We start from the raw sequence: 23,902 nt of genomic DNA on the forward strand, positions 1-23,902 counted from the left end.
ATTCTGAAGGGTCCAGAGGAAGCCTCACTCAGCTGCAGCTGAGTTCCCGTACCCCTCTTTTGCTGAGAGCTGCCCCTCCCTGCTGCCAGCTGTGCTGTGTGCCTGCTCCGCTCCCTCTCAGGGATGCGAGCCCAGGCACGCCCATCCCACCTGGCCGCTGTGCTCTCTGCTGAGCTGCACAGGAGCTCTCCAGGCAGGAGAGGGAGCAGAGCAGGTCCTGCTGCCCTGCCCTGCCCTGGAAGGCATCAAACAGCTCCTTGCTGGCTCCCTGCAGGACAGCACACAGGTAATGGCCCTGAGCTCCAGCCTGACAGGGGCACTCAGCTCGGTGCTGCAGGAGGAACAAGCCTTGCCCCTGTTTTCAGAAGCCTTGCTGCAAACAGGCTGTCTAGTGAAACAGAAATTCATCACCTGATGTGCCAGACAGCAGCTTTGTCTTCCCAGGGGAAAATAGGGCAAGGGCTTGGAAGAGGGTAATGGAAGAAAAGCATCACTTGGTGTGCTCCCGTAAACATGCACTGCTGTTAGCTTCCCAAAAAGACAGCACTCTTCACGTGGCTGTCTGCATCGAGGCCTTGAGACTCAGGGGTTTTATTCCAGGGAGCACACAGCCCTTTGTGCCAGCTGTTAAACTCAGCCTGCACAGTGTGGGACACAGACAGACACGTGAAATCCCCCTGCACACCCGTCAGGTGGGCACCTGCAGTGGGCAGTGCTGCTCCTGTCTGTGCCCTCTCCGATTAAACCTGAGATTCCTGGCATAACTCTGCATGTCCCTACGGCTTTGTAATTGTTGCCTGCATGCAAAGTCAGAGGAGCAATGAAGATGAAGCAGTGCAAACAATAGTTACATGAGCTAATTAGCCCTGCATATCACTGAAAATAGTGGGTGCTTTGCTTGAACTTTCAAGGCAGTGTGTCAATAGGAAGCGATCCTGAAATGAAGGGTTCCTGCAGCCCAGGATGACTGTGGGGGTCTGCAATCCACTACCCATGCAATGGTTGCCTCATAAATTCCCCTTAGGAAACACAACACTGTTCTGTGCTTCCTATAGATATCTATGGTTTCCAAGAATTGGTGCAATTTCTCCAATAAATATGGATCAGGTATTGAGCAGGGCTGTAATTCACAGTTTGGTGCCAATGAAATGACCACATCTGCAGTTAGTTGGGGCATTGCAGAACAAAGCTGCAAGCCCAGAGACCTCTGCAAATATTTTCTTGGAGCTTTTGTTTTTCTCTCCTTTAAATAGGACAATTTTTCCGTAATCACAGAGCCTAATTCTGCCTTTGAAAAGCACAGTGTCTCCTGAATTTAGTTGGAGGATTAAAGAGTACTCAATAAATCAATAGAGAATAAGTCTAGCAGAAGCCATTCTGGACAGAATCAGGAGAAACTTGGGATGAAGACTGGCAGAGGAGCAGTCTGGGAGGCAATTGCTGTAAAATGGCCCCATTTCTACCCCCATCCTGGGACTTGGCCGCCCCTGGAGCTCAACTGGGGGTGGCCACACAGGTGATTGCATTTGGTGTGGACTCCTCAGAAACTTCCCTTGCAGAGTGAGGTGGAAAAGACCCCGTGGCACTGCCCAGGGAGCCTGGGCAGAGGATACCAGGCACAGCCCCAGGGGTGGATAGGGTGGGACCTGGTCTGCTCTGCAGGCTGCTCAGGGGACAGGGGGGTACAGCCATCTCCTGGGGGCCCTGTGACACGTGTGACTTCTTCCCACTGCTGGTCCTCATGCTCCCAGGCCAAGGGTTTGCTTTGGGTGCACATGGATGTGTTCTGGATTTCCATGGATGTGTTTGGTTTGGGATCACATGGATGTGTTCTGGATTTTCATGGATGTGTTTGGTTTGGGTTCACATGGATGTGTTCTGGATTTCCATGGATGTGTTTGGTGTGGGTTCACATGGATGTGTTCTGGATTTTCATGGATGTGTTTGGTTTGGGTTCACATGGATGTGTTCTGGATTTCCATGGATGTGTTTGGTGTGGGTTCACATGGATGTGTTCTGGATTTTCATGGATGTGTTTGGTGTGGGTTCACATGGATGTGTTCTGGATTTTCATGGATGTGTTTGGTGTGGGTTCACATGGATGTGTTCTGGATTTTCATGGATGTGTTTGGTTTGGGTTCACATGGATGTGTTTGCTTTGGGTGCACATGGATGTGTTCTGGATTTTCATGGATGTGTTTGGTGTGGGTTCACATGGATGTGTTCTGGATTTTCATGGATGTGTTTGGTTTGGGTTCACATGGACGTGTTCTGGATTTCCATGGATATGTTTGGTTTTGGTTCACATGGACGTGTTTGAGGTGCAGCCAGCACAGGGATCCCACAGGGATGAGGAACCTGCCGTGTCCCCGAGGTGCTGCAGACTTCCATGGCCTCAGGCACAGCTGGGCTCCCTGGCTCTGCTCTCCCACCAGGTTTTGCTGCTGTTGCTCTGAGTGTTGCTGATCATGTTTTTCCAGCAGGCTGAGCTCCATGCCTGGCCACAGGCTCCCGCAGCTGCCTGGCCAGCTGGGAATTGCCATTTTGCTTTGAAGCAGATGAGCCTGTTCCACCCAGCAGATCTCATTCTCCCCCAGACAGAGCACAGGCTCTCTGCTCTGGCCCAGCTCTGTGGCCATCAGCTGGATTTGCCGCTTGGTGTGCCACATGTTGCACCCAGAGGTTTCTGCCATTAGCCAGGAGGGGTTTCCTACCTCTGCCCCAAAGCATTGCTGGGTCCCAATATCAAGTCACTTAAAGATTTCCCTTTAGTCTCCTGCAGTGTTTTGCAATGTGTTCTTGTGGAACTCTGCTGAACACAGATATTTAAAAACAAAGCACACAGAGAAAAGATCTTCTCCCAAAGCTGTGATTACTGTGAGTAGTAACTAGGAAATTACAAGAATTTGTATTCAAGTTTTATTTGAATTTATTTGTATTCAAGTCATTCGAATACCAAGTTTAAGCTGCAGAGACAGAACTCTGCCTCTTCTCCTCACATGGCAGCCACACCAATCTGTGTTCTTGGCCAGCTTGGTCTGCAGCAAACACAGAGCTGTTCCTCAGAGCTATTCTGGGAATAAAAAGTGTACCCGATAGAAGAATTTGGGCAAAATGGCATCATTTGGGTTGGGAAGTCGGGGTTTGAATAAACACCATTTTGACTGGGAAAAGTGTTTCTTTCAACTATTACCACCATGCTTCTGACCTACAGTTTTCTGTCTTTCGAGATGAACAATATATTATGGAGCCAAAAGGTTTTTAGGTTTGAGAAACGTAATTATGAAGACTGCAGCACATCACGGGATGCAAAACTCTTATTCTTTAATAAATTACATATTGCAAAATACCTGTTCATTGATGTTAAATTATCTACAACGTAAATACTTGGTGATATGAATATAACCTTTCAACTGAACAAAGCCTATGTGGCAGGCTGCGTGAGTCACTGATGCAGATAAATGCTGTATTGATTACCAATGCAAAGGTCCACACCGTAGGCTGATTTTATTTATCAGAATACATGCACCACTCCAAAACTGGAAATACTCCTACCCACAAAGTATTTAAAGGATGTTCAAAATAAAATCCCCCTCTGCAAGTATAAAACCCTGTCAAAGACTTCAGACTTTTCAAGTACACTGCAGACTTGAAATGTTGGAAAATATGGGCTCCAGACTTCTCTTTTTTGGCCTGGCAAGCAAATGTGACATCTTTGAAGTCCTGGATGCAGCCCGCCCCTGCGCAGAGCTGGCCACAGCAGACAAAGCAGCTCTTGCCCTTGGAGTTTAGCCAGGCCCAGCCCAGGCAGGGCCCAGGGCCGTGTGTGCCCCCTTCCCACAGACAGTGCAGCCCAAAGCTGTGGCACCAGCTGGGTGCACACGGGGCTCCAAGTGTCTGACCCTCAGCTGGGGACTGGGAGAAACAGGAGGAGTTGTACGGATCCCTTGGGAAGCTGCCCCAGAGGAGAGGCTGGGCAGAGCTACAGAATAAAGCAGGGATTCATTCCAAGGATCTCCTCCATGGATCCACCTTGGGCAGCACCAGAGCCCAGCCAGGGCTGCACCCAAGATGAACCCAAATGGCCCCAAAATGCACGAGCGCTGCCGGGGTCTCTCCCTGGGCTCAGCTCTGCTCCATGTGCACATTGCAGTTCAGTGTCCAGTTCCAGCTGCAGCCCCTGCAGTCCCATCCTGCTTGTTTTTCTCTCTGCAGCCCACGGGGTTTGTGCTCCTGGGCTGAGATTGGGATCATATGTCCTTGGTGCCCAGCTGGAGCAGGAATTGTTTTGTCTCCCTGCTCTGTGCACAGAGCTCACCATGCCCTCATGTGAAGCCCAGACCCACACACTAAAGCAGCACAGAATCTGGAAAATAGAAAAGCTGAAACTTGAGGCATCAGTATTACCTGTCCAAAAATCCCCATGGTGGTCACACCATCACTGGTCTCATTCTCTCTGTTCTGCTTCCCTCTGTTTGTTTCTCAAACCCCTCACTTGAAGGGGAGCCCGGGGTGAGTTCAGCTTTGCTGCACAGCCAGGCCCACCACAGACACGTGCCCCCAGAGACAGACCATGTCAGGACAAGGATGCTCCCCCTCCACCAGAACCCCCCAGAGAGCCCTGCATGGATGAAGCAGCTTGCAGGACACTGGAGGGAGGCAGGGGCTGGGTGGGTGTGTGCTTCACCAAGGAAGGAAGGAAGGAAGGCTGATTAACAGCTTCCCACAAATTAAAAAATGGGACAAAGCCATTCCTGGCAGAGAGGGTGGGATTTGCCCCAGGAAGGAGCAACAGGGGAAGTGGACAGAAAATCCCCTTCCGTTGGCCTTGGGAAGACAAGGCTAAGAAGTTGAAGGGCACTGGGCAGAACAACTGGAAGAAAAGTCAGAGAAACTGGGGAAGGTGGTGTTGGCTGAGTGAGTGTGTTTGCAAGAAGGAGAGAAAGAAACATGAACAGTGCAGCCAGCCAGGGGGAAAACTCCCCTTGGAGTATTGTATGGACTGGCAGAGCTTGGATGCTGCTGAGCACAGGGGGTGAGCTAGAGGCTCTGGGGCAAACACCGGGGCTGACACGGGGATTTGGGCAGGAGCAGCCCCTGCTCGGGGCCTGCTGGTGCTTGCGTGCCCAAGTGTGTGCAGAGGAGCAGCTCTGCAGAGGAGCAGCAGCTCTGCAGAGGAGCAGATGTTCTCCGTGTGGCTCTTACGACATCCGCCGGGCTCCTGCTGGAGATGTGTGACCAGCCCTCCCCACCCACGCGCCAGCCCTGGCTCCAGGCTCCAGCACACAGTTATGCAAAAGCATCTGCTTCGTGCTGCTCCTGACAGCCCAACATATGTACATAAATGAGCTTAAAAATAAAAATAATCCTGCTGCTGCTGCTGCCTCGCCTGAAAACTCAGATTTGGGGCTCCAAAGTGCCAGATGCTGGCTTGGCAAGGCCACCAGCGCTGAGAGCAGGGCACGTGGGGTTCCAGAGCTGCAGTCCCATCCCTCTCCCCCAAAACTGGCCAGTGTTCAGCATCACGCCCTCAGCTGAGGGGATGGAAAGGGTGCAAGAAACCACTGGGGTGGCGTGCAGTAACTAAAGCTGGAATGTTAGTCACGCCACCATCAGCACTTGTGCTTCCATCAGCAGCAGCATAAGACACCAAAAACTTCTCTGAAGAAACCCCCAGCCACTGCAAGCAGATGATCAATGCCATGATCAATTAAAACCACTGTCAGAAACACTCAGTGCATGTTGCTTATGCTGCACCCAGCTGCAAAGCAAAAAACCCAGACCTGTGGGGTCTGGATAGTGCAGACAGTAATTGCTGGTTTAATTATAGCACAACTGAGGCATCAGTCCCATGTCTTCTGTTTTTCTGGAAAAGTCTCACTCGGTTTATCACTCGTTACCTGAGAATTAATGACTCACACAAACACCAAAGAAGGTGAAAGAATAAGTGTCTCTTTCATGAAAATGGAATAAATAATAACAAATACTTTTTTTGTCCTAGTGGGTTAGGTGACCTTTTAGGAAAGATTCCTTTCCTTTACCAAATGTATCTCATTTAAACATGCAGTTGTGTGCCTCTCATCTTTCTTTCTGTGTTTGATTTCTGAACCTCCCTAATTGCTGCCAAGGTTTGTGCCTGAGCAGGGGCGGGCGAGGATGGAAATTCTGCTTTGATTTAGGCAGATGTGTTTGCATATTGTCTGGGTTACCGTTTGCATGGAAGGGAAATCATCTCCGTGTTTCCTCGCTGAACCACGGGCTGTGGAAAATGTTAAATGCAGGAGCAATCATCAATAAGTCACAGTTCTGTCTGAACAGTTCGCCCTGGAAAGTGCAGTTCTCCTCAGAGCACTCCTGCAGGTGCCAGGGCTGGGTGAGCTCAGCATGAGGTGCTGAAGGAATTCACTGGGATCTCACAGCAGCAGAAGGGGACAGAATCCCCCTGTCCCCTCTCTTCAGCAGGCTGGCCCAGCCTCTTTCCTCGGGAAGGACAGGAGAGAGCCCAGAAATCCCAGTGGCTCCTTCCTGCCCTCAGTGAGCAAACGCAGCTGGAATGAGGAGGCACCTGGCTCTGCTGGCAAAGAGGAGCCAGCAGAGCTGAGCCCCAGCCCCGGGCTGCAGGGACAGAGCACACTGGGCACCGTCCCTGTGGCCCTGGGCACTGTCCCTGTGTCCCTGGGCTGGCACCTGCCCTGGGCACTGTCCCTGTGTCCCTGGGCTGGCACCCTGCAGCTCAGCTGGAGCAGGGTGACCCCCATGTTCTGATGGTCCTGCTGTGCCTCGAGGATCCCGTCCCTCGTGTTTGCCCTTTGTGCTGCCACAGAGCACATATCAATTAATGCAGCAAGCACATATCAATTAATACAGCACATATCAATTAATAGAGCACATATCAATGAATACAGCACATATCAATTAATGTAGCACATATCAATTAATGTAGCACATATCAATCAATAGAGCACATATCAATCACATAGCACATATCAGTTAATAGAGCACATATCAATTAATAGAGCACATATCAATCAATAGAGCACATATCAATCACATAGCACATATCAATTGATGTAGCACATATCAATTAATAGAGCACATATCAATTGATAGAGCACATATCAATTAATGTAGCACATATCAATCACATAGCACATATCAGTTAATAGCGCACATATCAATTAATAAAGCACATATCAATTAATAGAACACATATCAATTAATAGAGCACATATCAATTAATATAGCACATATAATCACATAGCACATATCAATCACAGAGCACATATCAATTAATGTAGCACATATCAATTAATGTAGCACATATCAACTAATATAGCACATATAATCACATAGCACATATCAATTAATGTAGCACATATCAATTCACGTCACATCATCAATTCCTGATTAGCATATCACAGCACTGTGTGAATCCCAGATTCCACCAGATTTGTGTGAATCATCACAGATTTGTGTGAATTTCAGAGATTTGTGTGAATTTCAGAGATTTGTGTAAATTTCCCATTTCACAGATCAAAGATTTGTGTGAATTTCAGAGATTTGTGTGAATTTCACGTATCACAGATCACAGATTTGTGTGAATTATCACAGATTTGTGTGAACTTCACGGTTCAGGTATCACAGATTTGTGTGATTTGTTGCAGATTTGTGTGAGTTTCACGTATCACATCACAGATTTGTGGGAATTATCATAGATTTGTGTGAATTTCAGAGATTTGTGTGAATTTCACGTATCACATCACAGATTTGTGGGAATTATCACAGATTTGTGTGAATTTCAGAGATTGGTGTGAATTTCACGTATCACATCACAGATTTGTGGGAATTATCACAGATTCGTGTGAATTTCAGAGATTGGTGTGAAATTCCTGCTTCACGTATCACAGATTTGTGGGAATTATCGCAGATTTGTGTGAATTTGACATTTCACAGATCAAAAAATGTGTGTGAATTTCAGAAATCGGTGGGAATTACCACAGATTTTTGTGAATTTCATGGTTCATGTATCACAGATTTGTGTGAATTTCAGAGATTTGCGTGAATTTCACGTTTCACAGATGACAGATTCCACATTTCACCTATCACAGACTTTATTAACTGTAACAGACTTGTGCGGATTTCACAGATCTTTGAGAATTTTTGTGAATTTCCCCGTATTCTTGCGGATTACCACAGATGTGCGTGATTAATTTCACAGCCATCACTGCTTCGTTAATTAACAAACCCCGCGTTTGATTGACAGCTGTCTCAACCAATCAGACCTCTCCTAAGGGGAGGGGGCGTGCAGAGCGGACCAATGAGAGCGCAGAGCGGGCCGTTCAAACGCCCTAAAAGGGGCGGGGCGGGCTCTGTCCCTCACGGCGCCGCGCTCCCCTCACGGCGCTCCCGCTTGCCCGCGGCCACCGGCGGGCGCAGCCCTGCGGCTCGGGAAGCACCGTGAGGAGCTGCAGGTGGCAGCAGAGCCGTATGTTGGTGGTTCCCACCGGCACCGTGTCTGTGGCACCGCCGGTGTAGCGGGACCGTGCCCTGTTGCACCGCCGTGTCCGTGCTCGCTTCCTGAGGCGCCTTCTCCTGAGGGCGGCTCGCAGCCCTCACACAGAATGTTCCGAAAAGGCCAGGCAGCAGCGCCCTGCTCACAAAGCTGGCCTCCTCTGGGGTTTCTGACATTATCTGAAGTTCAGGTGAGAAACAAAGGGATTTGGACCCGGGGAGATTTGTGTCGTATTTGTTGTTTTAGTTCATAAAGATTGTTTCAGAAAGGATGTTTTATTCCATTTTCCCTTATTTTACTAGCAAGCCCTAAGATTTTATTGCTTCTCCTACACCTGTGCTGTTTACCAGCACTACTGATGTATAATGTGATTTCCCATAGTCCTGCCACTGTTTACTAAAATGTTTTTAGCTTATTGAGCTTGCTTCTGCACTGGCTTATCACCATGGGCTTCGCTGGGTAGGCATGGCCTTGCTCGTTCCTTTTTGCTTGTTAATTAGACACGTCATACTATTGATCCACTTTGGATGGATTGTGTTCCTGTGTTCTGAAAATACACCAAGAAATGTTTCTGTCAAGGTCTGGCATTTGGGTAAGGAGCAATTCCTGGTTAGCAGGCATCTGGGGTAGAGTAGCATCTGCTGGAAATGGGATGAAAGGGAAAGCACAAGGGAACCTCGGCAGTACAGCGGGGACAGTGCTTCCCCTCCTTGGGCGCAGCATTTCACAGCCTGCGGGACAAGGCGGTCGGGAGAATTCAGCCTGGGTAGGATTATTAATTAATATTAATTCAGCCGAGGTAGGTGTTCCTGGGGCTGTGGAGTGGAGGAAATGTCCCTGCAGGGGGACACCTGTCCTGTCCCCTCCCCACCACCGGGCAGGGCCGTGTCCCAAAAGGGGACAGGGCAGGGCAGAGAGCTCGCTCTGCTGCCAGCTGGTGCCCACCGTGCTCTGCCAAGGACAGCTGGCACTCTCTCCTCTCCTGGGGCTGGGTTATGCCTGAAGTTCCTGCAAAGGAAAGGAGGTGAGTGTTTTTCAGAGCTCAGAAGAAATCCTTTGGGTTTTGGCCTAGAGTTTCTGTACGAGGAGGTGACAGCCAGCTGGCATCTCTGCTAGCATTGCTCTGCACAGGTAGCTCAAACCATGCATCTGGAGCAAGAGAGGGAAGGTACTTGCACTAAGTGGGCTGCCATTGATTTTCATATGGTCATAGGTATTAGAGAGGAAGCAGACCTATTAAATCATCTAGTCAGTATAATCAAGGAGAACTGCTCCCTGCTGGACACTTACTGGTGGTTTGTCAACTCCACTTCAGGAAACTGAGTTGTAGTGTTCAATATAATGGATCCTGAATTTCCATTTAATATCAGTTTTCTTTGGTTTCTGCTTTTATATTAATGCGCTGATGGGCTTTATATTGATTGACTTTTCTTAGTGTAATGAGAACAAAATGCCACTTACCGTTTAAGTCATTTAACTCAAACTAGCAAGCTATCAAGCTGGTTCCTCCCAGGGGAAAATCCTGAGGGCCAGAGCAGAGAGCTCCATCCATACAGAAGTGTTGGTAAGAGAGAGAGTTCTTCAAACATTTTAACTCATTTCAAAACAACAGGAGAGAGTTACACAGCTGAATATGCCAACCAAGTCTTCAAAATCAGCCGGAGCAAAGCAAACAGAGCATCACGAACCTTTTGCAGTCTCTTCAGTGCTGAAGGTGGGTCAGCTGCTCCCTGTCCATGGAGCAGGGACACACCTGCAGCTGCCTGTGGCTGGAGAAGCTTCCATGCTGTGGCAGTGCTGCTCCAGAGCTGGTTCATGCCTCTTCTGGAGCATCTGCTCATCACTCACACAATAAGTGTCCCTTGGTGCTCTCCCTGCCTCTTCCTTGGGTTCCTGGGCCCTGTATGATCACTAGGATAGACATTTTAGAACTGCCTTTCCACAAAACAGAGCCTTCACTGAGATGCCAGCTAAACTTTTCCTGGGGCTGTGACATTCCCAGATAAGATCCCACATAACGACGTGCTAGGGAATTATGTGTGGCAGGCTCATTCTTCACGCATGAAATTAAATCAGTGGCTGTTTCACAATGTATCAAATAACAGGGAAGATATGGCAGTGGGTGGCAGGGAATGCTGCTGAGTCACTGGATATTAAGCAATGCAGAACAAAGCAGGCACGGATTACAGACTCTTTGGGGATGCCATGTCAAGGAACCCTTGGGAAGCAAGCAGCCTGACACATGCAGGCCCAGGCATCTGCCACCACAGCCAGGCTCTGGCCCGAGGCAGGGGCCGAGTACCTCGGAGCCAATCTGGCTGAATTACCTCACCAGGGTCTCGTTACTCACCTGGGGCAGGCTACAGGAAAAGGCTAGAAAACTTGGTCTTCAGCAGAGCTACAAGTGTAGCTGCTTATTACCTGATTGTTAGGTTTTTAGCCGGACTTTTTAAAATAAAGATATGTCCTTTTTTTAGCAAAATCAATACAGTCTGATGCCTACCAATGTAGAAGTTTTTACTTGTATTTTCTAAACCTCTTAATGGGTACATGGATGCTTAGTATTTCAGCTCAAGTATTTAAACAAAATCTTTAGCACCTCTTCAGCTGAATTTTTTTTAATATTCACTTCCAGAAATGAACAAATTGTGGCTTCAGATGTCCTCATCAGAAGACATTAAAGGCTAAAGGTATGCAATAATTTGGTTGTGCTAAGGGAACTTCCTGTGAAGCCGTTGCACGAATCCATTGAAGAGAGAATGAAAAGAAATGAATGAAGAGCATAAGTGTGCTATTGACCAGATTTGGAGTAGGCTTCTTAGAAATACGTTTGCCACTAAGTTCCTGGGCTCAAGCAAGAATATTTAGTTAAAACAAGAGGTATGAAAGAGATGGAAATGCTGGAGCAGTTCCAGAACAGGCAATGTCCTCATGATTACTTTATTCATCTTGAAAGAGGTAGCTTAGGATATTAATCTGGAACTAGAGGTAAGTGGGGGCTACAGATAGTTTTATGATTTCTGTGACTGATTATGCACTTGCCTCTTTCTTTGAGTGGAACGGTTTTATTTTGCATTCACATGTCAATATACATTCATGCAAAGACTGCAAATTACTGTTTTTACCATAAGAATGAAGAAATGAACCTGTGGTTCGTGTAGTTGGTTTTGATGTGGACTGAAACAAAAGCAAGCATTTGAAGGGGCAGGGGCAAAATACAAAAAGCCAAGAGATTATAGAAAAATATTAGGAAATACACTAGCCCTGTGATTAGTGAGCTGACCTCAGACGTGACATCTTTGGGTTTGACTCCCTGCTTTGCATCACATCTCCTAAAGAGCTTCCTAGCCACAAAATTCCTAGGTATTCTGCAGCCTTTGTCTCATTCTAGTTGGTCATTAAAAGTTTTAATCCTGGTTTCATCTTGATGCAAGTGGAAATAAGTACTGAGCCCTTTTTTTCATTTAAAATAGATGACAATTTTTCCAACCAAGTCTGCTCCTTTGCATTCACTTCTAAACACATCAGGCTCTGGCTGGAGTGCCAGGTTTGGGATCTGATTTTCCTGACTACAAAGAGTTTGTCATGTCAATGCTTAATCTGTCAGCATCCATTTATGGATTGAAGTTTTCTTGACAAAAATACAGCATGCTGTAGACTCAGCAGTTCACTCTCTTCCAGTGCATCAAGACAGACTTGGAACTTACACAGTGGCTATTTCTTTAAGTACCTTTTTTTTGTTTGAAGACAAAAACCACACTGAAATACTTCTGCCATAGCAATGCCTACCTTTGCAATTTAAGGCACTGGTGCAAAAATCAGGCAGTGCTGTAAAAATGCAGCAGCGTGCTTAAATGTTACCTCAGAAAGGAAAAAGCAAGTGGGCATGCATGGCTTTTTCTTTTTCTGTGCAACCTGTAGCCCTGCTTTTCTTCCCTCCATTGGGGTCCTGCCCTGGCTTTCCACTTCTTCAACTGGAATTTGAACCCTGTCTTCTGATAACTGTTAAATGATCAATATTCTTCACGGATCACAACCTGGAAATCCAAACTTTGTTCTCGTTCAGGGGTTTTTTTGTTTGTTTTGCTGTGGCTTTTTCTGCAGGTATAAATCAGTGCAAATCGCTGGAGTGATGGGGTTTCAGCTGGAGAGTGCTATCGAGTAGACAGTGGCAGCACTGCTTAAAATTTGCTTTTCTCATTTTCTTATTCTTGTAATGTCCTTGTCCAGGTCACTGGGTGTACAGGAAATTTAAAGCAGCCACTTTAACCTCTGGATCTTTAGTCTTTACTGAAGTCAGAATAATGGCACTTTAAAGGTATGTTTAAACATGTACTGTTGTAGATGTCCTTTGGAAAGCCTTGGGATTGATGAGCTATTGCTGAACACTCATTTTTCTCCATAGGCTAATCTGTCCAAAGTCTGAGCAGGTTATTTAAAATTTCAACCACTTCTAACAGAATGGTCATTCCTGCACCACTGATAGAAACATCTGGATTTTATTCCGGAAGCATTTTACAGTTCTGCTGCTAAAACACTTTTTCTTACCGGAAACGAGTCTGTGAAGGTTTAATTTTGTTCACCTGCAAAATTCCATTGGTATGACCTTTCCATTGAAATGCACATGCAGCAGCCCTCAGCCTGAGAGGAGCTGACATGGAAATAAATCACAGAGAGAAGTGAGTACATCACTGCCACATTGGCGGACACTTTGAGACCTGCTGAGAACTGTGCTCTTTCAAAGCAAAAAATAGAGAACGCAGACAAAATCAAAGCCAAATGGGAAGAGTTATAACTTCAGAATAAATCAGGAGCATACAAATACATGTTCTGAAGGAGTCCCCTACTCTTTTCCAGAAGAAACTTGCACAGTAACTATGTCATGCTTGTACTTGCAGTGATTTGAGACAGATGGTGAATTCAATGCTTTAGCCCCACAAAGAGATTAAACTGGTGCCAGACAGGAAACATGAAGCACGTCTCGCATTTCACACGGGCAGAAGGATATTTATATGTGTATGTATTTGTAGATATAAAAATATATCTATTATGCATTATACAGGTGCTGTTTGCTATATATTGTATAATTTTGTACTGTTTATAATATTAATTATATAGTACAATATTGTATAGTGGACCTATAGAGTTTGAATGAAGTTGCAGAACTTCTGTCTCCTTTGTGGACAGTTTTTTCCACAGTGTCAAAAACCTTTCTGAAGTCCGGGTAGTCAACATTTCTCTCTAGGTGAGTCTGTATGTGTACGTTTATTTAACATTATTTATATATTTAACATATATGTATATCTCCTCTCCAGGGTGCACAGACGGATCTGCCCTCGCAGCGTGGTGTTGTGTCCTCGGTCACGCTGAAGGACCGGGAACAAAACGGAAAGGACAATTTCCACTGGGATTCCCGTCAGGATTCGGGCACCGCGCAGAGCAGAGGAACGATGCGCAGGTACGCAGGCAGACAGCTGCGGGCCGGGCAGGACCCGCGGCCGCCCCCGCCGCCCTTCCGGCCGCGCCGCGTCACTTCCGCCGGGCCGGGCAGGACGAGATGGCGGCGCTGGGCGAGCCGGTGCGGCTGGAGCGAGGTGAGCGCGGCCGCGGCCCGCACGGGCGCTTCTCTGCTCGGGCGGGCGGCGGCGGCGGAGCCCCTGGGGCGGCCCGGCCCGGGGCCGCGGGGCGGCGGCAGCAGTGGCCGTGCCGTGCCGTGCCGCGCCGCGCTCCCGGCCTGCCGCAGGAGCCGAGCCGCTGCTCTCCGCCGGGCGCAGCCGCGGCTGATTCGAACGGCTGATCGGATTTGAACCGGGTGCCGCCGCTTCTGGCTCTTGGAAGCGTTTCGGTGGGGCCGACCTGTTGGGCTTTGCTCTGTGCAGCCAGCGGAGGTTTCTCTCCGTTTCGGTTTGCGGCTGAGTTTCCATGGGGGCACTCGCCTGGGGCCTTGTGTAGCTGTGCCTGCTCTGCCTTCTCTGCTGGTAACGCTTCAGCCTGCTCTTACTCAGCTTGCTGTCTCTTGGTTTCTGCTCCTCTCATGGGAAAACTTCATCTTGAGCACAGCAGAATTCTTAGAGTTCCGAGTTCCGTTGGTTGGCTGTGTGTTAGGAATAAGAGTTTACTTCTTTCACAGAAGACGGCTGGCACATGCAAGGGTCCCGCTGCACTTGTTCATGATTGTCTCCTGTTACGCTCTCAGATTCATGTTTTCACCCCATTTTTCTAGTATGTAGTCTTAATTTGTTGTTAATACGTGCAGTGTGTAACTAAAATTAAGAACAAAACGGATAAAGTATAGAATGTCGCTGGGTATTTTTGTGTAGTGTTTGTGAGATTTATCCCCAGCTTTTAAGAAAGAATTCCAGATTCCCTTCAATGTGATGATCTGGTGCTGTGTAAGGCCCACAGATGTTTTTATTACAATACAGATTGTTTTGTTGGTATGGATTTAGGACAATAGGGACTGGGAAATGAAATTCCCATGGGAAGTGATTATTGATAATTAGAAATCATGTTTTTGAAAAGGAAAACAGGAGAAGTAGAGGTGATTGCTCTGACTTTTCCCCCTACCATTCCCACTAGCACCACCCCTTTTGCTCTTGGTGCTAGATGTATTTTTGTGGGTGTGTAACACACTGTACATACCCACTTAATTTTTCTGGTACTGCCGTGTTACCTGCTGAAGAGTTCAGTTTCTCTTTTTTTGCTAGCCCTACTTCCCATTCCAGCCGGGAACCCCTTGGAATGTGAGAGTTGGCCTGTAAATAGTGAGTTATGTAAGGTCTCTGCCTCACGCAGCTCATCCCCTCTCTGCTCCAAAGCTGGTTAATTAGGGCAGCTGCTTCAGCAGTGGATTAGTTGTGCTTGGGAGGTCTGCAGATTCAAGGCTCAGGTCCCATCCTTCACCTCATTACCCTGGCACTGTGCTGTGTCCCTGAAAACAAACAAATCTGCAGAGTTCCTTCGGGATCAGTGAAACAGAGGAGCTGTTGGGTCTTCAGGCATATTGGTCTTTTTAGGAAAAGGAGAAAAAGAAAGCCCCTTGTAATGGACCCACAAAAGCAAGAGCCTTATCTACAGACCTAGGTAACTGTGGATTGTGTGGGGTTCGCTGCACTTAACCTGATGATGAGTCATAATTAGCTTGAAAGTCCCTAAGGGCGTTGGCATATAGCATAAGAAAAGGGAGAATCCTGTAGAAATGGGCTGATTTTAAGTCTTTACGCTTACCACCAGGGCAACTAGAAATTGTTGTGTCTTTTCTCTTCTGAGCTGGGTGGAAACACCGCTGCCCAAAGTCACCAGAGGGCAGGCATGAAACCACAGTTAATGTTTCAGTTCTTGTTACACTTTAGTGGCGATGTGCTAACTGTACACACAGCTCAGCATCTAGAATGCTTGGACATAATCAGTGGAGGTTGATTAATCAGGAATATCCCTGAGGATGCTGTGTTTTTTCTCTTTCTGTGTTTAGGTCACACATGCTGTCCTGCTGGCTTTTGCCCCCCCACATTATTTTAGTTTAAATGTTTCTTTTTTTCAGGATTTCAGTCTAGTGATCCCAAAATATGATTTGTGAAGAGCAGGCAGTTTGGTATAAAAAAGAAGAAAAGGTGAAGAGAAAAGCAAGTTTTCCATTATGCATGAATTCTTTTTTACAGTTAGTTTTATGGTTTGGGTTTTAATTGTCCATCTTTGGAGTTACATCTACATGATCCTTGTTGAAATGCATTGTTGGATCACTTGTGTACATTCATTTTGGTCTCTGGTGCTGAACAGTTGGCTAAGCTATGGTGCTCATATTGTGAGGAAGACAGCTTTCAGCTGATCATATTCCAGCTAGTCATTCAGGAGGAAGCAAATTACCTCAGCACAGTAGTCTACAAGCTTTTCTTGAAAAGGAGGCGTGTGTTTTGTCCCTTATTCCCAGCACAACTCTTATTTCCTAAGGCAGTATTGCTGGGAGATGGAATACTCAGCTTTTGACTGGTGCCCAGTGCAGTTCAGTAGAAGAAAGCTGAGCTTCCATGCTGGTGTAATGGGATCCTCTCAATAACACACAGCAAAACAGCTGCTGGGAACCAAGTGTCCTGCTGATGGGATGTGTTTCTCTATTCTACCTGAGTAAAGAGCTCTGGTATGGTAGATGATTTATTGAGTACTGAGGATCTGACTTCCATGCTGTGTCTGACTGCTCTGACTTTATAGAAATAAAACTATAGCAATAGTTTGGTCCTTCAAACTGAAAACACTTTTTTATTCAAGTGTGTCTTCTGCATTAGTTTCATCTAAAATAAATCCAGTTCAGTGTGTCCTAATCACTTTTTGAAAAGCTGATTGTGTGTTCTTAGTCTGTAGTTAATGAAAGACACGGCTGGTTCCCAAACAAACCAATTTTACCTTAGGGTAAAAAGTGCTGTGTCATTAAATGTTTTGTCCATAAAGAGATACAGGTAGGAAGCATGTCTGACTTAATGACAAAACATGAAGGTGAAAAAGAGAAATTATCCCTCAGAATTCTGGTGTCTTCATTTCTACAGCTACTCCTTGTAACAGTACGTTGTTGTCACCATTTACAGTTTCTTGCAGAATCCTAATCAAACTGATAACAGGTTTGTACACCTTACATCTTAACGTGGTTCATAGGTTCAAGAATGTTACATGCACATAAAGACTACAGCTCCATGTAGCCAATCATTTGTCTGAAAACATCTGCAAGTATTAAAATGGTAGTGGTGTTGTAGTTGATAGATTTGCCAGACATTTGTCATTAACACGTGGAGTGTTGTCAGGTTGGAAGTGCTGCCATTTGCTCATAGCTCTTCAAGTTGATCTTGGTGAATGAAGTGCTACGTTAATCAGTACTGCTGTTGCTGAACACAGGGGTTACTAAGAATGTTGGTGCTTTTGCATCATCTAGAATGTCTTTAATTTCACCAGCTGTTTTGGATTTTGAATGAAATAAAAAATATGTATTGGGAAATAAGCTTTAAATGTGGGAGGTTTTTTCAAATAGTAGCTGTGAAAAATGTGTTTTCTGTAGAACATGGGATTATTAGTAGATAATTTCGGTTTTGATCCTGTGTTGCTCTAGATAGCTGATGCTTGTAAATCTCGGAAATGCTTGCCAGAAAGCTCCAAGTTCTCGTGGCACATGGAAACTTTAACTATCATCAGAAATAATTTGAGTCTTGGGGCTGTGGTACTTGAGTGTTTTCCCACGAGGGGTTTGTTTCCAGTGTGTGGATGACCAGTCTGTGTGGTTCAGGTATGCCTTGTTCAGTCAGCTGCACGACCTGGTCTGGATCTGGAGGTTTGTAGGGTGTCTGATAATTCCTGTGAGGGGACAGAACACTGCTGTGGGCTGTGTCCTGCCAGTGCACTTCACCCTGATTTCAGAACGTGCACCCTGCTGCCTGCTCATCCTGTTATGGAAGTGCACTCTTTTTACACTCGTGTTTTAGAAGTTTGTGCCTTTTGCATGTCCTCTGTGCTGCTGTGACACCATTGAGTAGATGTGCAGTCACATGAAAAATGAGTACCTAGAGGTTAATTACAGAAAAAAGGAAGTCATGTCTTTGGGACTAGCAATGTTCCAGACTTCATCCTGTTCTAAAATGATCTGTGCATAATTTTATATAGTAGTTTAATCACTGCTTTTTTGTCTTTGTGATAATGAAAGTAATCCTTTCTGTCTTCTTTTCTAAGAGGCTGTTCTAGTTCTGTTCAAGGACTTCTGTGTTTCAGTTTGATGTAACAGTTTGAAAGTACAAGTGAGGGATGTGAATGTATTCTGCTTTTCTGTGCTGCCAAGAGAATGTCATGTTGCATTTGGTGCCTCTCTTGAGCCATTCTGGTCTGGAGTCAAATCCTCCATGGAGTTCATTACACAGAGCAGCATTTATGAGAAAATGGACAATGTGAACTCTTAGGAACAAATTTCAAGGAACTGAAAGAGGTTTGGGGTTCAGGATTCTAGACTATAGAGATGTCTCTCAGCTGAGAATATCAAAAGGAGTTCTCCTGGTTTTGTAAGCATTTGAGGAGGGAAAAAAAATAGACCAGATCATTTTCAGCTCTCTTTTATGGGCAGTATTGAGAATACCTTACTGAACTAATTTTTGACTATAAAAGGCATGTTAGACAGCATATTTGATAATATTATAGCTGGTGTTAACAAAATGCCATCACAGAGTATCATGAAGTGTGCACTACCAGTACTTTAATACTCATACCAATATTTCAGTCCTTTGGCAAAAAATTGGATGGTCTTTGCAATATGCATATGTCCATGATAGCTCCAGATATGTTACAGGGTTCTTGTTGTGGCTGATGTATAACAGGCTGGAAGTGGTGTTTTATTGTCGCATTTTGTAAAGACATAGTTTTATGGCTAGCAAAACTTAGAGTGGTTTTAAGGTGTATGCAAGTGCACACACACAAACTGCTCCATTAACTTAATTTAAAAAAAAAAAGCAAAACGAAGATACCTTGAGATTCCTCAGGCATTCCTCATTACTAGTGCTTTATTTTTTTCATAGACATCTGCAGAGCAATTGAATTGCTGGAAAAATTACAGAGAAGTGGAGAAGTGCCACCGCAAAAGCTACAGGCATTGCAAAGGGTTCTGCAGAGTGAATTCTGTAATGCTGTGAGAGAGGTAAGTGAGCTTGATGCAAGCAGTTACCTTCAGTTAAAGACCAGTAGGATTTACTTTTTCCTTTTTGTACTCATTGCATTAAGCTGATTTTGAACTTCATAAAGCAGCATTTAATTTACAGAGCTTAACAGGACAAGCCTTATTTTTAAATAATTTCAAAATAAAATAATTTGGGACACCTTAGGTGTACAAAATAATGGCTTGGTAGCAAATCACTTCTTAAAGGTTATTTTGAGAGTCTGTCCTTACTGGCAGCTAGCAGGATGTCATCCAGTTGGTATATAAGAGCAGACAAAGTGCCAATTGCCCATGTAAGACAAAGTTCCAAATGTTTTTTTAAGCCACATCCACGCCACCTTTAGGTGGAGTCTTGTGCCACATCATCTTCATCCTAGGTATTGTTTTGGAGACTTTGAGGTGGTTGGATGTGCCTTGCTATTGCTGTTGCTTATGTTAATATTGGTGATAACAGCTGGATAGATTTTTAAAAAACCTGTTTGTAGACACGTGTCATCTTAATGTTTTCATGCTATTGAGGACACTGTACTTGGTGCTTAGCGAGTACAAATCGTTGGCAGGGAGATGAGATGTGGGTTAGCCTGCAGTGCAAGCCCCTCCTTAGCATTAGTGTTCTTATTGTCTCTGTGTTTTCAATCCTTTTTTTTTTCTTTAGATAGTTAGTTGCTAAAGTTGAAGTAAAATTTGGGAGGGATGGGTAGTCAGCAAAGCCTTGAAGAGCTGCCCTGAAGTGTTTCTGTGTGCATCCGTGTTGAACAGTTCCAGCTGGAATCAAGCAGGAGAAAATAGCTGGAGTGAGGCATGGCAGCCCAGCCATCAGCATTCCCAAAGTCCTGGTGAGGTCTGAGCACTGTGCAAGGAGGGGAGCCTTAGGCTGAGGCTGAGCAGCAAAAACACTGAGAGGGTTGTTTCTTCAGAGTGTGTCAGACGGCCTGTCGGTGTTGTGAGTCAGGGAGTAACACAAGAGGTGTGTGCTCTCACTGTACACAGTTTGACTTGCACTTGATATTTTGTTACATTGCCTAAGCAGGGAAATACCGGTTGTACTCATACTGAAACTGTTGTGTCTCTAAAGGTGTATGAACATGTGTATGAGACTGTGGACATCAGCAGTAGCCCCGAAGTCAGAGCTAACGCAACAGCAAAGGTAAAAGCCAAACCACAACTTGCAAAAAATACACTAGTTCATTACTTCAGAAGCAGAAGATTATGTCAAGTTCAGAAGGCTATTATCTAGATGTCTGATAAAATGGATAAGCTTAACAGGATATTAAAAGGTATAACAAGACTCTCATGGCTTCTAAATTTCTTTCATTTCAGTTTTATTCTTAGAGTAATGAATTTTTCATGCTGGTGTGTTGGTATGTAGGGAATTAATTGTCTCATTTGTCTTAGCCTGTAAGTACTTTGAGATGAAATCCATTTTCAGCCTGCTCACTGTGTCTAGCTAACAGGACTGTAATTTCCTATAAATGAGTCTTGTTTCTCACAGGCCACGGTAGCTGCGTTTGCTGCTAGTGAAGGCCATTCTCATCCCAGAGTGGTTGAACTACCCAAAACAGAAGAAGGTCTTGGCTTCAACATTATGGGAGGCAAAGAACAAAATTCTCCAATTTACATCTCTCGAATTATCCCTGGAGGTATAGCTGACAGACATGGAGGCCTGAAACGTGGAGACCAGCTGCTTTCTGTAAACGGAGTGGTAGGAGCTGCTTTTCTCTTCTTATGTAGCAGTGGCTGCTTGTTTCCACTTGAGGGGGCACAGACAACACAGGGCACAAGCTCCTTGTGTCTTCTCATCTTGGCAAAACACTTTGGTTTTGTCCTCCCAAATTTTGGCTTTAGGATTGTTTTGGTTATCTGTCTCTAAAAGGAACTGTACCATCTATATCAGTATTTCAGATTCTGAGGGGTTATATAAATGTAGTCAGAGAATTTTGTAAAATACAAACTGCCTTCCTTTTTCATTGAAGTTTCATGATGCAGATTTTTACTAATGGAATTTTCTGCACCTTCTAAGGTAGGTAGGAAATTACGCTGTGTTACTTTTGGCTGACCAGATTCTCATTTTTCCCATAGTAAAAATGCTACTGTATGATGAAAGCTGTAATGAGATGGAACTACAAGGTGGTGTTACCTTGTATGGTATTTTTTTCCTTCCACTATACTGAGCTTCAGAAGCAAGCTTTTTACTGTATTTCAAGAATTGTGTCTGAAGTGCTGATGTGATTTTTTTTTTTTTTTTTTTTTAGTAAGTATCCTTTTCTGAAGAATTAACAATATAAAAAGTAAAACAAAGAGGCTGGAAAGGAAAGGTTATGGACAGGCTTTGACTTGAGACAGCTTTGAGTCAAATGCATGTAAATATCTCCCAAACACTTGCTTTTATTTACAGGGAGGCTCTATGCAGGCTTAAAATTAATATGCTTATTAACCAAATTTTATTTTAAGACTGAGGGTCAAATTAGATTCTGGGGGGTTTTGACTCTTGAAAGGAATAGTGACTGGGTGCAGATCCAGGGTGTCTGTACTCAAGGATTCCTGGCTGGCACGAATCTCTGTTACCTGGGAGTCCAGCTGTCCTTTACAAGAGGCATAAGGGAAATCAGCTGTAGTGGTGCAACTGTGCTTGCCTTTGCCTTCTGCTATTGAGGAACTGGTGCCAGACTGTCCTCACATGGGTCCTTCATCACCCACAGACTTATGGACAGCAAAACCACCACTCCACCCAAAACTGACCCTGATCATCAGGCAGCTGGCACAGCCAACAGTGGCTGTGTGTGCACGCACATGTGTAAATACATACAGCCCTTGTGAGAATACAGGGAGTGCAGAGATTGCTGTTAAGAATGCTAATGGAGTCAGAAAAATCCTTGTCATCTGATATTTACAGATGGAATCCTGTCACCATAATGTATGACAGGCATTTTCTTGTGATTGTAATTTATACTCCAGTAATAATAAAAGAAAATGCCACTGCTAAGACTGCAGGGAATATGACTGAGAAACAAGTTCACTTTTTCAGACGGGAGATCTTAAGCATACTCCAGAATTTAGGTGTTTTCATAGAATTAAACAGAGCTTTACAAACCTTTTATTACCAGTTTTAAACAGAACAGCCTGCGTATCCACTTGAATAACAAAAATGAAGACATTCAGATGTATGTGGTTGTCTAAATCTGATAGAAGAGAAATAACTTGGGGTTTTTTTAACTGTTGTTTTTCTTTCTGTAAGTAACTTTATAGTAACGGGGAAACCCTCCAATCAACAGGTGCATCACCTGCCTTCTAGCTTCTAATAGTGGGAGGTAGGCTTGGAGTAGTCCTGTCATTGTGTTTCCTAAGTTTGGGAGAAAGATTAAATATATGCTGTGCAGGAATGTATTGGATGCCATTTTTGAGAACCGTTGCTTAAAAATTGTAATGAGATGAATCTAAGGTAATTCTAAGAAATTCTGAGAGTTGGTATAGGAAAGCATTTTTATTGTTGTCTCCCTGAGCTGGGTTAGGCTATTGATAATCAGTTTAGAGGAAGTGAACTGGAATGGTGTGGGTTCACTGAGAGGCACGTGGGGCAGCACTTAGATAAGCAGCTCACTGCATGTTAGCTGCTCCATTGCAAGCAGCCAGCATGCATCGTTCTGCCTTCTTGTGAGGCAAGGTAACACCAAGAAGGCAGTTGTCCTGCAGTTGGCTGTGCCAATTTATTAAGCAAATGGGGGGTGACTGCTGAATTTAAAATGCATGCAAAAGAAGAAAAGTAATAGTAAATTTTAAGTAAGTATTCTACTAAAGCTTTTGATTTTTGAGTGTAATTTCATAATTGACTACAGTTATCATTGCAGAATTTAATTGTTTAGCATAAATCTAAATATTTTTGCACTATTCTTTTGCTAATGCTAATGAGCATTTTTATCATCACCTCACTTGGTTTGTTTAAATATAAGTCCTGAAATTGCATTACATTGTTCTTGAAAGTAAGGTACATGTAAATAAATACATAAATATAATTGCTTATACTTATATAGAATTGTACAAAGAATGTAAAAATGAATCTTGAGTTTGTCTTTACTAACACTGGTTTGTACTTCACAGAGTGTGGAAGGTGAGCACCACGAGAAAGCAGTGGAACTGCTGAAGGCAGCTCAAGGGAAGGTTAAATTAGTTGTGCGATACACACCAAAAGTCCTGGAAGAAATGGAGTCCAGGTTTGAAAAGATGAGATCAGCAAAACGAAGGCAGCAAAATTAACACTGTGTGCAATAACTTAAAGAGAAAATATATATTCCTTTTGCATTTTGTAGTTTCTTTGTGACTCAGTTGATCCAATGCCTGTCATAAGACCCTGTCCTTTTCGTAAAGTTGTGGAACAGTTGAGGATGGAGGGACTAGATCTAGCCCATGCCCCATTGCCCAGCTGAGAGGAGGGCCAGCTGGAGCAGCTTGCTCAGGAGTGAGACAAGCTGGGTTTTTAAACATCTCTAAGGGTGATGTCTCCAGAAGGTGTCTGGGCAGTGTGTTCCAGTGTTTTGCTCTCCCTTACACTACGAAGATCCATTCCTATGTCGAAGTAGAGCTTCTGTTATTTCCACTTGTGCTCCCTTCCTCTTGTCCATCACTAGATTTACTGGGAAGAGTTAGGCTGTTCTTCACTCCTCCCTCTCAGGCATTGACACAGGCTGGTGAGATCACCTGAACCTTCTCTTCTCCAGGTG

The 23,902-nt window shown here is 44.9% G+C and overlaps 1 protein-coding gene and 1 long non-coding RNA gene across 2 annotated transcripts; both read left to right on the forward strand.

Annotated features, from left to right (window-relative positions):
- The first annotated feature begins 8,534 nt into the window (after nt 1–8,534).
- LOC135303859 (uncharacterized) lies at nt 8,535–13,390 on the forward strand. The gene is made up of 4 exons (XR_010365250.1): nt 8,535–8,702; nt 11,148–11,202; nt 12,743–12,830; nt 12,918–13,390. It is a non-coding gene; the product is annotated as an uncharacterized LOC135303859 (long non-coding RNA).
- A 635-nt stretch (nt 13,391–14,025) lies between these two features.
- LIN7C (lin-7 homolog C, crumbs cell polarity complex component) lies at nt 14,026–23,483 on the forward strand. Its single transcript, XM_064426058.1, has 5 exons — nt 14,026–14,106; nt 19,051–19,169; nt 20,263–20,334; nt 20,680–20,889; nt 23,283–23,483. Exons 1-5 carry the CDS (start codon nt 14,070–14,072, stop codon nt 23,436–23,438), a joined length of 594 nt encoding a protein of 197 aa, XP_064282128.1. The 5' UTR covers nt 14,026–14,069; the 3' UTR covers nt 23,439–23,483.
- Nucleotides 23,484–23,902: the final 419 nt, after the last annotated feature.

Source organism: Passer domesticus, chromosome 6 (genome assembly GCF_036417665.1).
Source record: "Passer domesticus isolate bPasDom1 chromosome 6, bPasDom1.hap1, whole genome shotgun sequence".
NCBI classification, from domain to species: Eukaryota; Metazoa; Chordata; class Aves; order Passeriformes; family Passeridae; genus Passer; species Passer domesticus.